The sequence below is a fragment of the Euprymna scolopes genome, chromosome 35, assembly GCF_053919585.1.
Source record: "Euprymna scolopes isolate OS-2025 chromosome 35, ASM5391958v1, whole genome shotgun sequence".
NCBI classification, from domain to species: Eukaryota; Metazoa; Mollusca; class Cephalopoda; order Sepiida; family Sepiolidae; genus Euprymna; species Euprymna scolopes.
The window spans coordinates 40,772,878-40,787,493 of record NC_136516.1 but is presented as its reverse complement, the minus strand read 5'-3'; the positions used below and the strand labels follow the sequence as shown (position 1 = coordinate 40,787,493).

Below are 14,616 nucleotides of genomic sequence, written 5' to 3'. Positions count from 1 at the left end.
AGTAGTCCGATGAATCCAAATAATATAAATAACATATCCTCATCTAAAAAATTCAGAAACGTCGTAAATAATAGTATAAGTTGCAACTACGAAACTGGCCTCAGTACTTGGGAGAGACAACACAGATGCACAACGAAACACCAGTTATGATTTAAAAATTGTTATTTGAACAGTTTATTAACAATTGTGATTTCTGTACATGTTGTGGGAAGATTATCATGCAAGTTCTCTGTGGATCCGGAGATTACTCGTCCGTCTGATTGGAGAAGTATCACGCACATTGTGGGACACCTATTAGATAAGTCTATGATGGAAATGCTAACTGCTATGTCTTTTATTAATTAAATTATTCATTGAATTTATTTTTTCTTAAATCTATATATATAAAGTGTCTGTGAGCGTGTGTGTGTGTCTGTCTGTCTGTGTACATTTCCCTACGCAATAACTCTGTCGATTTTCAGTCTACATACTCGAAATTTGATATACGGTTTATTGAGATTTTCGAAAATCTTTGTGATCGGTTTTCGGCCAGAAATTTGGCTGTTAAGGGATCAAAAGTAAACGATTTGACCTTTGAGAAATCTACCAAACTCCTCCGACAATTTTGGGTATAAACGCTTATAATTCTAGCTATATGTCACTTGGACATGGATCTAACTTAATAACTTGATTTGAGCCCAAATCACTGAATGTTAAGGGGTCGTAATAGGGATCAAAGTTTTTTTTTTTAAATTGACCTCTGCGGTCTCTACCAAATTACTCAGACAATTTCTGGTCTAAACATTTGAAATTTTACATAAGGGTATTCTGAGATAGGGTAAGCTTTTTTATCGGTTTGGGTCGAAAATTTGAGCTACCAATATATAAATGTATCTATGTATGTTTGCATGTCTGTCTAAAACTTTCGACAGAGGCGACAGATTTTCCAAAAGATCAGTATCGTTTTGAAGCTCAACCCTTCAGACAACAAATATCTAAAAATCGGCTAAAAACATTAATTTCTTCACCCTCAACTGGACACTTTTCTACAGGGTGGGGTCGCTATTTTCGCCGAAAGTCATCCCCTCTTTTCAATTGTCTTGCCTTAATTTAAATCTACGTCACTTCCGGTATGACCGTGGTCGTAACAGTAAAGACGTCATGTGTTTTTCACGTTCTTTTCCTCCTTCACGGTACGGGTTCGATCCTGCCTTCCTACTACCACATTTTTTTTTGTCTCAACATACACCTCCAAACACCCGGGCAACGCCAGGCTGAAATGCTAGTAGGATTAACAAAATGTTTGCATGTTTGTATTTCAATAAATACTCAGTCGCTTGCGAAGATGACCGTGATCATGCAATTTTTTATGAGTCCGGAGACGGCTCATCAGTTTGATTTGAGCTCTTAAGTAAAAACACCTCTGGGATGATTCTCTAGCAGCAGTGCTGACTTCTCTGTCTTTTCTAATAGTACGTTTCCTTCCGGGTTCTTCAATGTGTGCAGATTCGCATGCTCTTTGTTGCTTGCAGTATGCCGGGAACATCTCTCTTGGGTAGTTATTTTCACGTGTTGGGACACAAACGAAACTGTTTGCATATCTTCAGATAATCATCGAACCGTTTCCGCTGTTGTCCTACGGTTCTTCTTCCTTTGGTTATCTCGCCGTGAAAAGGGTGTTTTGAGGAATTTTTAACCCAACATGTCGCATATACGAAGTGCCCTAAATGATTTTCCGGGCTTTTTTATTTGTACCGGCATTTAACATTGTCGTGGACCTTTGAAAATTCAGTATGTTATTACTATAGATCTTCTAAGATAACTGACCAGATTAAACTGAACAGGTACAGCATGGATTGGAATACACCTTACTAAAGCCTGATTGTCACAGCTGGTGAATTGCAAAAATGCAATCTCGATGTGAGGGCACTTTAGAAGAACGGTATGCAATAAAATTCTGTTTAAAACTTAGAAAAATGCCACAAAAAATAGGAAACGCTTCAGACTATATGAATTGAGCATCAGTTTTTGAGTAGCATAAGAGATTCAAGGAAAGCAGAGAATCTGTAAGAAATGATCAGATGTAGGAAGAGTCATAACACAGAGTTGATTTACCAAATAAAGAATTTCATAGATAAGAGCCTCCTGCGACTAAAGAGCCTATAAGTACACAGTTTGATATCAGCGCGGGAAGATTTGCGCGAAGTTTATGCCAAGAATGCGCTATCCTTCTCATAGACTATTTGATAAAGATAGCCATCAAGAGAGTTCCCCATTCTCCCTACAGTTCAGACATAAATCCCTGTGCCTTTTGGTTATTTCCTAAGCTCAAGGAAAACCGAGACTGTCGTTACGAGGTAATTGAGTAGATGAAAGAGGCTGTGATGAGGGCATTGAAGACAAAATGACTTCCATGGGGCCTTCATGGGACAACAGAATATTCTTTTTATTGTCTTGATATCTTATATGTTTTCATGTACAGTGATGATGTTCTCGGTTGATCAATTGTGTCTGTGTCGGATATATACTCGAGAGTCAAAACAATGAAAAGAATATGCTGTTGTCCTAGCCCTAGTAATGACTATATAATAAACAGATTATTAGGCGAGAATATGACAATGACAAGGGGTGTATTATGGTTTTAACTTCTTGAGTTAAAGATTACTTACAGTCTTCCAGAACAGTCCATTTTCTCTCATGGTTATGAATTCCTTCTATGGTGAAGTATTGAACAGGGAAGCCGCCATCGTTGGCTGGAGACCAAATCAGTTCCAATGACGTACTGGTAATTTTGTTTAACAGGGCGAATACTCCTGCGGGACGACGAGGGGGGCCTGAAATATAACATTAAATTATTATAGCGTGTATAAAATATTGATTAAGTCGATCAGACAGATGCGAGATGATATATAATAGCTTCCACAAACAACACCGCAGCTCGGACAAACCATGAAAGTCGCTGATGTGAGAAAATTTTTAAAGCAATAAGAGAAAATTTATTTTACAGAAATCAGGAAGAGCAATGGATCAAATCGATGAACTACAATAGCGATTTGTTATGAGAAAGAAAGACCAATAAGTTTTAGAGTTGAAAAAAAAAGGAAGAAGTGTAGTTTGCAAGTTAGCCAACCAGATTCTTTGTTATTTGCACATATATTTATCGCTAACAATGACACCACGTTTATTAGGAAGATATTTTCCTGGCCTCTGATTGAGCTATTTTTGCTCGTTATTGGCGCAATGGTTCTCTCTTTGATTATTGCTGTGAAAAGGCCTATTTTAATCTGGATAACTTCTAGCTCTATTAACTTATTAAGCACTGTTGAAGTAAATACTAAAGATGGATACAAAAAATTTGATGTAGATAAATTAAATAATTACATATACACACACATATATGTATATATATATATATATATATACATACATATATATATGCATATATACAGAAAAAGAGAGAGATAGAGAGAGAAAGATAGATATCGATAGATATAGATATGTATATAGTTAACGAATTCTCTTTCTCTCTCCCTCACTCTCTGTATATACATATGTGTGTGTGTTTATATATATATATATGTGTGTATGTGTGTGTGCGTATGTCTATGTTTATGTCTGTGCGTGTGTGTTTATATATATATATATTTACAAGGTGGTCACCACTTATCAAGGCCCGGTAGCCACTCGGGGATAAGGGTTATTGCGTGTACAGTATGTTAGTGTTGAGATTTGATAAAGTATCTTACTTAAGGGGGTGGTTCATCAGGAATTTTTTTATGATGAACTTGAAGACATCCAGGTTGTAGTCAGGTGGGAAATAGACAGACGGAACAGAGTTCCACAGGCGTGCACTTCTAAGAAAGAAGCTTTGTTTATGGAATCTACGTTTTGGTTTTGGCACAAATAAAGAGTGGGGAAAATTTTTGACAGTGGTTTTAGCTAGACTGGTGTTTTTCGTGAAAGATTGGCGAGGGAGAACCAGGGATTGGAGCTCAGACGAGCACTTGCCTTGGAAATTACGAGAAAACAAAGATAGGATCGCAACGTCTCTCCTGTGGGAGAGTGGTTGCAGAGAAGAGAAAAGGGCATCCCCACTAAGCCACGAATCCCATTTTTTACTCTGTCAAGGCAGGATAGAGTGTTTTCAGCAGCTCCTGCCCAGATGTGGCAACAGTACTCCATCCTTGGACGTAATTGGCTTGTATATACATAGAGAGTTGCATCAGCAGTGAGATACCTTCTGGAGCGGTTAAAAGATCCTACCATTTTTCCAGCGACCGTGGTAATAGACTTGATGTACGTGTTCCAGTGCAGGTCAGGAGTAAAGGTCAAGCCCAGAAGCTTATCAAAACATGGAGCTTCCCCTAGTCGACAGCCATCCATTTCAATTCGTGCTAGATGGGGATGTATATATATATATATATATATATATATATATATATATATGAAATTTATTTATACAAACATTGATGGCTACACATGTGCATACATGTTTCTGTAATCACCCGCGTTCGAGGATTACGTCTTCAGGTCAAGAATTATCGTCGAGAACTGATATTTCAAACAAAAACATTTTCTTATTTCGTTTACAAAGTTAGAATGTAACATGAGTGGGGGTTATGAGCGGAGAGAGGACAAGTGAGGTCTTTGAATATAATAAACATCTTTTTTACTTCCCTTTTTTTATATTCCCTTTTTTTAAGTTCATCTATCCCATCTTTTGGTTTTTATGGCACAAGGTACTTGAGAATGTAGTATTTTTGTCTTTCGGTCTTTAAATTAAAAACATTCAAATGGACATTGAGTACTGACCGGTGCCGTTCAATTCACACACACACACACACACACACACATCTACACACCCACACACACTAGAAGCAAACATACACTTATATCTATACTCAGGAGCGTTGTACTTATACTCACACACACTCACACACATGCACTCAAAACAGGCCATAACTATATCGACACAGGAATAAAAATAAAATTAAAATAAATAGAATAAATAAATAAAACAAAACAAAAACAAAAATAAAACAAAACAAAATAAAAAACAAACAAACCAAAAACAAAAATAAAAAGCCGAAAGTTATCAAACTCCTCACGCATACATATATATAAATATACGTATATACACCCACACCTTGATACACCCGCGCCTATATACACATACACACACATATACACATACATAGACATATAATGCTCACATACAGTTATAACATGGTTACATCTCTACCTACATACACAGTTATATCAATGCATGGACGTTCAAACACAGATATCCATGTACACACCTGGATACCATACATCATGACTGTTATTATATCAAAACTAATATTAATCCCGCTAACAATCCTAGTAATAATAATTCCTATAATACTGATCATACTAATGACATCACCAATACCAATAATAAGACTGTTTATTGGGAACCCCAAAACCTGTGGACCCCAACTGGACAGACGTCCCAACAAAATACAGATATACATACATACATATATATACATATACACACACACATATATACACATACATATATATACATATATATATATATACATACAGACATATATACATGCTCAGGTGCATGCTATCATAAAAAAACTTGACACTTCAAAAGCATGTGGACCCGATCTCATCCCAGCTGTGCTATTAAAAAGTACTCAGCTGAAGTAGCTCCAGTTCTCTCCAAACTCTTCAACAAATGCCTTAATGAATCTTGCTTTCCGGGCTGTTGGAAAACTGCTTCGGTGGTACCAGTATTCAAGAATTCTAGCGAAAGAACTGACCCATTAAATTATCGCCCTATTAGCCTCCTACCGCTTTTTGCCAAAATATTTGAGACCTTAATTAACCATGCTCTAGTCCAGCACCTAACAGATGCTAAACTTCTGACCGACCAACAATATGGATTTAGACAAGCCCGTTCCACAGCAGACATCCTCACTGTAATCTCTGAACGTATATACCATTCACTGGACAAAGCAGGAGAGGGCAGAGCGGTAGCTCTAGATATATCTAAAGCTTTTGACAGGGTATGGCATGAGGGTCTCCTCAGGAAGATTAGATCATACGGTATCACTGGTAGAATACTTAACATAATTAAATCCTTTTTAGATAAGAGAAAAATCCAGGTTGTCCTCGACGGTCGTACATCTAAACAATATGATATAAATGCGGGAGTGCCCCAGGGATCTATCCTTAGACCTCTACTGTTCCTGATATTCATAAATGACCTCCCCGACAAAATTGCCTCTGAGATAGGTATATATGCTGATGACACCTCGCTCTATAGCAGGCACGACAGGAAAACAAATGAACATATATCAAAAGTAATGGCAGAAACACTAAAGGATGACCTCCAATCAGTAGTGGAATGGGGACAAACATGGATGGTCACGTTCAATGCCGCCAATACTAAACTGATTTCATTCAATAATTACAAGAAACCTTCTCTACCACCTATAGCAATGGCCAACGACTCTTTATCTGAGAGTACGTCTTTCAAGCTCCTTGGCCTAACGTTCACAGGAAACATGAGTTGGAACAATTACATCGAGGGCATTGCCAGGGCTGCTGCAAGGAAGGTGGGCTCTCTCTACCGTGCTAGAAAACTAATAACACCCGAAAGTACCCTGTACCTCTATAAGGCAACCATTCGCCCATGTATGGAGTATTGCTGTCATATTTGGGCTGGTGCATCGGCTACTAGTCTCTCACTCCTTGACAGGGTTCAAAAGAGAGTCGCAAATCTGATAGGCCTTAAACTGGCATCTAAGCTTCAGCCTCTGTCCCATCGACGAAACGTTGCATCCCTCTGCCTGTTCTACAAGTATTTTAATGTTGAATGCTCTGATGAACTGCAAGCATTTGTGCCCTCACGTCGTGAACACCCTCGACAGACCCGACAAGCTGCAAAATCCCACCCCACACTGTAGAGATCCCTAGATGTAAAAGATCTTTCTACTCCGGTAGTTTCTTCCCCAGAACCGCTAGACTTGGGAATTCCATTCCAGGTCACTGCTTCCCCAACTGTACTGACATGCAGAAGTTCAATGCAACGTGAACCAACATCTTGCTGCCCAAATCTCTACATAGTACCCCAGTAGTTGTTTCCCCTGACAGTAGCCCCCTACACCAAAGTGGCAATGTGCCTTGTTTGGGGTGAAAATGTAATAATATATATATATATATATATATATATATATATATATATATATATGCACATACACATACAAAACATATATATATATAAAACACACACATACACATAAACGCGCCCTCCAGTATACACAGAACACATACACACACAGTCAGACCATCCGCAGGCGCAGACACACATCCCCATCCACACGTGTGGATGGGGGATGTGTGTCTGCGCCTGAACACATACCAAGTCCTCTGCGTCTCTAACAAGTTACGAATACGTGCTTCACAGTATGCGCGTGTACCTTTTTTTTATTTTTATTTTACTGTGACATCACATCGCGCATCCGGCTTGGTCATTTGAATAGACTGCTGCTTCTAACTCAGCGTCAGCGGCTTTTTTTACATTAAGATGTAATCGCTTATCAAGGCCGGAGGGCCAGTCGAGCATATAAATAGTCTGAGGGTTAATAAAACAGCAACTACTTTATAGTTAAATATTTGGAGACTTAAAAAAAATCAGGTACTGAAGGCTCTAGTTTTGTCGTATATTTTTATCACTGCGAATGCGTTACATTACACCCCCGTGCGTTTTTCTTATATCCAAGTTTCCTCAATTCTGTCGCTGTTGGCTCCTAATATTAGGAAATGGATCAAGAAATAGAGGGACGTGTGTAAATTATATTGTAGACATGTTTTACCGGAAGTGAGGGTCAACTGATCGGATTTGCGTGTGAGTCACGTGATCAGATTATCTGGAATCAGTGAGTTGGAGTTGGACGTAGACAAGAGTAGACGGCTTAACGGGTCGTCCTCTCCCCTTCACTGGGGTGGACGAGCTGGCGTGTGTGAAAATAAGACCTTAACCACGTAAGCAAAGATTCACTTTCCATTCTTCTGCGATCGATCTGGAAGGTGAATAAAAACTATAATATATCGCCTTGGGGTGGATAAATATTCGTCCAAAACAGGTTTCCAGTCTCCCCTCCAAGACACGAGATGAATTCTAGGTGGAAGATCAACGACGCATGAAGAAGATATGTCCAAAATACATGTGCCACAACACACACACACACACACAACTGCATATGAACAATTATATATGAATATGCAGCAAATAGACAGAACATTAGACAATCACATAAAACGGTCCCCCTTATTAGATATAACAATACAACAACCCACATTTTGGTTACCATGACTACTTTTATATAACACTGTTATTAGTTTGGTGATCGATAACTAAGCAGTCGCCGGTTTTGTTATAAACCGTTTATTTAACAGAACAAAGAGAGAAAAATCAAATGAACGTGTACAAGATAGGGATAGAGAGAGTGGGAGGGAGAGGAAAAGGAATGAGTTTAGGAAGTTATACTATTTATGTTTATCGCGAGCTCGACATTTCACTCCCTATTCTCACCGTTCTTGCCTTTTTAATTTTTTAATCAGAGCCATCAGAGGCAGTGATGTAAAACTTTTCTCTGATTTCTTAACTGTCACTTTAAAGCTTCCCCTTCTTTTAGGATAGCTTCACTCCGCCTCTACCGTTCGCTATGTAACATAGTTCGAATCAAGGCAGTGAGAAAAGAGGAAAACGTTGGAATTGATTTTAGTTTTTTATTTATTTATTTATTTTTATTAATTAGCACGTTCAGAAATGCAATTTTTTTATTATGGTATATTTTATGCTATAAATTATTTTGATGTTGGAGCCTCCAAAATGTCTGGTGCGTTTGGAAGTCATCTAAATCTGAAATATGATAAGCATTATGTTTGAGAAAAATTAATAATAAAATAATCAAAAATTTCCTGTAGTTCATCTTCAGTGTGTTTATGAAACCTATTCAGGATCACTAAAAGGGACGATCAACAAAATGTCCCCCGTATAATGAAATAGCGTTAAAACATTCATGGGTAAAATTTGCTAGCCAAATCAAACATGGTTAGATTGCAGAAGTTTTACACAATGAGGAAACTCCTTTTTTGGACAGCTGAGACTTCCCATGTTAAATTGACGAGGCGAGAATTGAAACGTGATTTTTACAGGAAAACATAGCGTGACTATCGTCAGTCAGATATCATTCAAGCTAACAGCTTCCATCAGAATTTGACAATGACAATATTTTAGTGGCTTTGTTCGTAGTGTGTATATGTCTCTTCCTCTCTGTCTCCCTTTTTCGTTCTTCTCTCTTTTCTATCACTCTTTTTCTCTCTCTAAAAGAGAGAGAAGAATTGTATTTTAGAGTTTTCGCTGTAACCGCCGTCGAAGGCAAACGTATAGCAGGTTTGGTATGGTCTCAGGTGACGACTGACGTGGCTCGGCAATTATCGAATTTAAAATGCTCCTTAGGTGTTAATAATTAAATAATTTTACTTTTATTTTTTTTAAATGTCTTTGTTCGCTGTTCTGTACAGGTGTTCAATTTCAGCAAGCGGTCCATATCAACAACGCCAGTAAAACCGTGCCCGTAATGGCGTCAAGAAGACTCAAGAATACACTCACCAGCAGATGTAGCCGACGTAAAAAATCACTAAATCAACCCTAATCAACTCTAATTGTTCATCTATGATGTAATGAACGTCTATGCTATTGTTATTATTGGAATCCTTTTTGGATGAGCAGTTTATACATTTATTTATTTATTTGTGGACTATTATCCTCAGTTTTTACTTATTATTTCATAACGTTTCGACCAAATATTCCTCTGGCTTTCGTCAGGGGGTTAATCGTGACGGGATAAGAATGCGGAGTCTCTTAACAGTATTCTCAGTAATTACTGCCTTCCATAGTTGTTCGATATTCTGGCCTGAGAAGATCTCCAATGAAGACCTACTAAAGAGATGCCACCAAGAAGATATGGGCCTAACCATTAGAAAACCGCTATGGATGTGGATTGGGTATGTTCTCTGAAAAGGTCCAAAATCAATCACAAGAACAGCATTGCACTGGACCTCAGATGGGAAAAGGAAGAGAGGAAGGGGGAGAGCAATTTGGAGAAGAATGGTGGAGAGGGAAAGGAAAGCTATGCAGCGTTCTTGGGGTTCACTAGCTAGGCTGGCTTAGGATAGGCGGAGGTGGAAGGGGTTTTTTACTGCTCAACACGGGTGTAATGATTGATGATGGTAGTTATTGGCGCAGTGGATCTACGTTAAATCTCTGCGGTTCCAGGCAAGCATTGTCTGCAGATAGCGGTTTCAATCCTACCCAAAGCTGGCCAGAGGTTTAGTTGGTCAAAACCTGGTGAGACAACAACTATGGAAAGCAGTAATTACTGGGGATACAATTACAAGACTCAGCGTCCCCATCTCGTCTGACGAAGACCAGAGAAATAGTTGGCCGAAACGTTGTGCAGCAGCAACTAAAAGATGAGGATAATAATCGTCAAATAAATTAATAAATAAATAATTGTCTATTGTTTAGGTTGTATCGTTTTAACATCCGGTGGACTGGTTGTCGTTACCAGGATGTAACAACAGTACAAGAAACGTCTCCAGGACAAACCAAGTAACTCAAGCAGAGTTAACACCTTATCGTGTTACAGAAGGATTGTTACCAATTTCATGGGTGTATATTTCGTTTGATAAGTTTGTTTTTTTTATTTTACACTTTTTCACCAAAACAAGTCGTATTTTTTTATTACATTTTACCCCAAACAAGGCGGATTGTCACTTTAATATAAGGGCCTACTATCAGGGACATAATCTATAGGGGTACTATGTGGGAAGTTGGGCAGCAAGATATCGGTTCATGTTACACTTGAACTTTTGCATGTAAGTACAGTTGGGGAAGCAGGAACACCGAAGGGAATTCCAAAATATAGCGGTTCTGGGGAAGAAACTACTGGAGTAAAAGGATCTCTTACATCTAGGATCTCTACTGTGAAGGGGCGGGATTTAGCTGCTTGTCGGGGGTACGAGTGCTTGCAGTCTGTCGGAGCGTTCACCGTTAAAGTACTTGTAGAACAGGCAGAGGAAGGCTACATTTCGTCGATGGGAGAGGTTAAATCCCGCCCCTTCACAGTAGAGATCCTAGATGTAAGAGATCCTTTTACTCCAGTAGTTTCTTCCCCAGAACCGCTATATTTTGGAATTCCCTTCGGTGTTCCTGCTTCCCCAACTGTACTTACATGCAAAAGTTCAAGTGTAACATGAACCGATATCTTGCTGCCCAACTTCCCACATAGTACCCCTATAGATTATGTCCCTGATAGTAGGCCCTTATATTAAAGTGACAATCCGCCTTGTTTGGGGTAAAATGTAATAAAAAAAATACGACTTGTTTTGGTGAAAAAGTGTAGATGACAGTTCAGGACCTATCAGGTTGCCGACTCTCTTTTGAACCTTGTCCAAAAGTCAGTGACTAGAGCAGATGCACCAGACCAAATGTGACAGAAAGTATTGCCACTTGGGATTATATCTACGATAAGGCTGTTGCATAATTTCCCGCCATTTTTTTAATAAAAAAAGTGCAATAACAAAAGTAAGTTCGTGTGGGACCGAAGCTCCAAGTTTTTGTGTGAATCCCATCGAGTTAAGGTGGTGCGAAATTGTCGCAAAATCACACTTCATCTTTCACCCAATTCTCTACATGTCTGATGGCCATCTACCTTCAAAAGAACTCTCTGGCCTTCGTCTATCTTGATTGGTCTTTCGGAACGTGGAGGTCAAAATTACCGTGTTTGAATCTGGTAAACAAATCTCGAACATTTCTCTCGGTTATAGCGTTTTCTCCATATACGGCACAAATATCCAAGGTCACTTCACTCGCTTTTTGACCTTGATTAAAGACGAAAAGAAGGAGATGTCGAAATGTGATATTTATCTACTTGGCAATCTATATGACGGTTCTGAAAAACGAGAAAAAATTACACGAGCAAAAAACAATGACCATTATCTTGTAGAACGGAATACGTGCTTTCTAATGATATATAATCCTTTGCCAAATATCAAATCATGTTTTAGAACAAAAATGTTTATCAAACAGCGGGAACTTATGCAACAACCTGCGCAACGAGGTGTCTATTTTGCGTTAAATTTAAATTCGGCATACAAGAAAACAAGACGCAGAGAGGGAAACCCAATGTTTAGCAGTGCGATTGAAGAAACTATTATCATAGAAGGATTTCCAGTATTTAGGGATCTTAACAGTGACAGGTGAGATTCTGTTGATTGTCAGGCATGTCCTTGGTATAAACATTGCGAGTGCAAAACTGCCACGGATCCATCAGAGCACATGCCATTCAAATATGTGTAAAAACAAACGCAGGAATGCAACATTGTGGCAATGGGTTGGAGCTTGGTTGATAAAAGTCAACCATAGTGATTTCTGATTTCTTCTGTATTTTCTATATTAAATTCTGTAAATCAGAATAGGAGAAAAGTAAGTTTCAAATGATTTCACTGATTGAGGCGTAGGTTACGTTTATCTAAGAACAATAGGAGTTTATCAGAGCACCTTTTATTAAAATGCTTGTATAATAGGCACGGGAATTAAACATTTTGGAGATAGGACAGAGTATTTATATTTCAGCAAACGGGATGATTTGTCGTAAGTTAGTTATCATTTTATTCATATTGTTCATCACTTGTGAACTTACGGTATTCAACGAAACACATGTAAGACATACTACTTAAGACTATGACTAAAATACTTCGATTCTGAAATAACTAACAATATATATGTATATATATATAATCATAATTTTTTAATACCTAAAGACATCATGAACTGCGCATGCATATATATATATATATATATATATATATATATATATATATATATATATATATATATATATATATATATATATTAAATAAAATACTAGGCGGAAGTTTCTCGAGAGCTCTTTCGGCTATCATCTCGTCAGGAGTAAATCGATAGCAATCTAAATAATATTGTAACGAAAATAAAGAGTTCTATTGGGGACCTTATTAAATGTGCCAACGTAGGGGGACATTAATTAAATTTATTTACGTTTAAAAACGATTAAAAATGTTGGCATAACGAGGGAGAAAAAAAAAAGCGGGAGAAAAAATTCAAAGTTCCCCAAAGAGAAACAATGCGTTTGATGTTTCTTTTTGCCGGCACAAAGAAGGTTGACGCACCGCGATAGAGACGGCCTCCAAATATATATATATATATATATATATATATATATATATATATATATATATATATATATATATATATATATATATATCATATGCGCACGCACATATATATGCATATATATATATATATATATATATATAACTACTTTACTCACATAAAATTAATATACGAAAGTATAAATTTATGCGTAAACTTTATATATTTTCTTCAAAAGTGCTCAATACGTAGGTAGAGCTAGTTAGTAAGTTATAAAAAGTATATGGCGATTAAGCTACACTGAATATTCCGAGTTTCATCCACTCTAGGATTCCTCAGGCTTATGCGCATAAGACTGAGGAATCCTAGAGTGGATGAAACGCGGAATATTCAGTGTAGCTTAATCGCCATATACTTTTTATAACTTACTATATATATATATATATATATATATATATATATATATATATATATATATATATACATATATATATATAAATATATATATATATATATACATATATTTCGTTCCTGATTTTTTTAGATGAGGAATGGTTATTCGATTTGTTGTGATTCATCGGACTACTGTTTTCATCTTGAGTATTTTCATAAAATTTCGGTTGATGCAACCTCAATCCTTCTTCTGTGTATCCTGTTGAGCTCTGGGATCTTTCTGTCAAACTCGGGATTTTTTTTTTCATTGGAACTTGAGAATTGAACACCCCCTCCCACCAACACACCGTGGAATAAATGAAAGTTTCGGTCCGAAATTTGGTGAAAATCTCCGAGATCGACAAAAAGATTCTCGAGTTCAACAAGTCACACCCGAAGAAGGTCGAAGGCTACGTCGACCGAAACGTTGTGAAAATCACACTTGAGAACAAATTCCGAAACAATAATTATTCTTCGTGTTTTTTCTTCTCTTTCAACTCAACTTTTTACCATGTAGATTGAAATGTCTTTCGATTTCCAAAGTCTATAAAATGTAGTTCTGTGCGATTAAATCTCGTATAGTTTAATTAAAGCTACATAATTTCCGAAATTAATATCATGTCTAACAAATCTAACAATTTTTTAAAAATGTTTTTTCGTTGTTTTGTTGTTGTTCACAAATGCTTTTCTTAATTATGATAAATTTTTCATTTACTAAGACTTTCTCATTTCTATTATTTGTTGCAAAATGTCGTATGAATATCCGCTTCTACCAAGATTTGCTAAATGCGACTTCATTACATTCTTAATTGTTTTAGAAATCTTTGTTACTGTTCCAATACGAAGTGTGTTTTGATTCGCGATAATCATACGTCTCGTTCAATTAGTAGATGCGATCTTATAAATCTTTTTTATAGCTTGGGAAAATTAAATATCATTTGAATACACGTAGACACACAGACACA

General features: G+C 37.3%; 1 protein-coding gene across 1 annotated transcript in view; it reads right to left on the bottom strand.

Annotated features, from left to right (window-relative positions):
• LOC145259607 (contactin-like) overlaps positions 1–14,616 on the bottom strand; it is a 193,192-nt gene that overhangs the window by 53,850 nt on the left and 124,726 nt on the right. Inside the window, exon 3 of the mRNA XM_080117263.1 lies at positions 2,649–2,813. Coding sequence (XP_079973389.1) covers positions 2,649–2,813 — 165 coding nt within the window. The remainder of the gene's footprint in view (positions 1–2,648; positions 2,814–14,616) is intronic.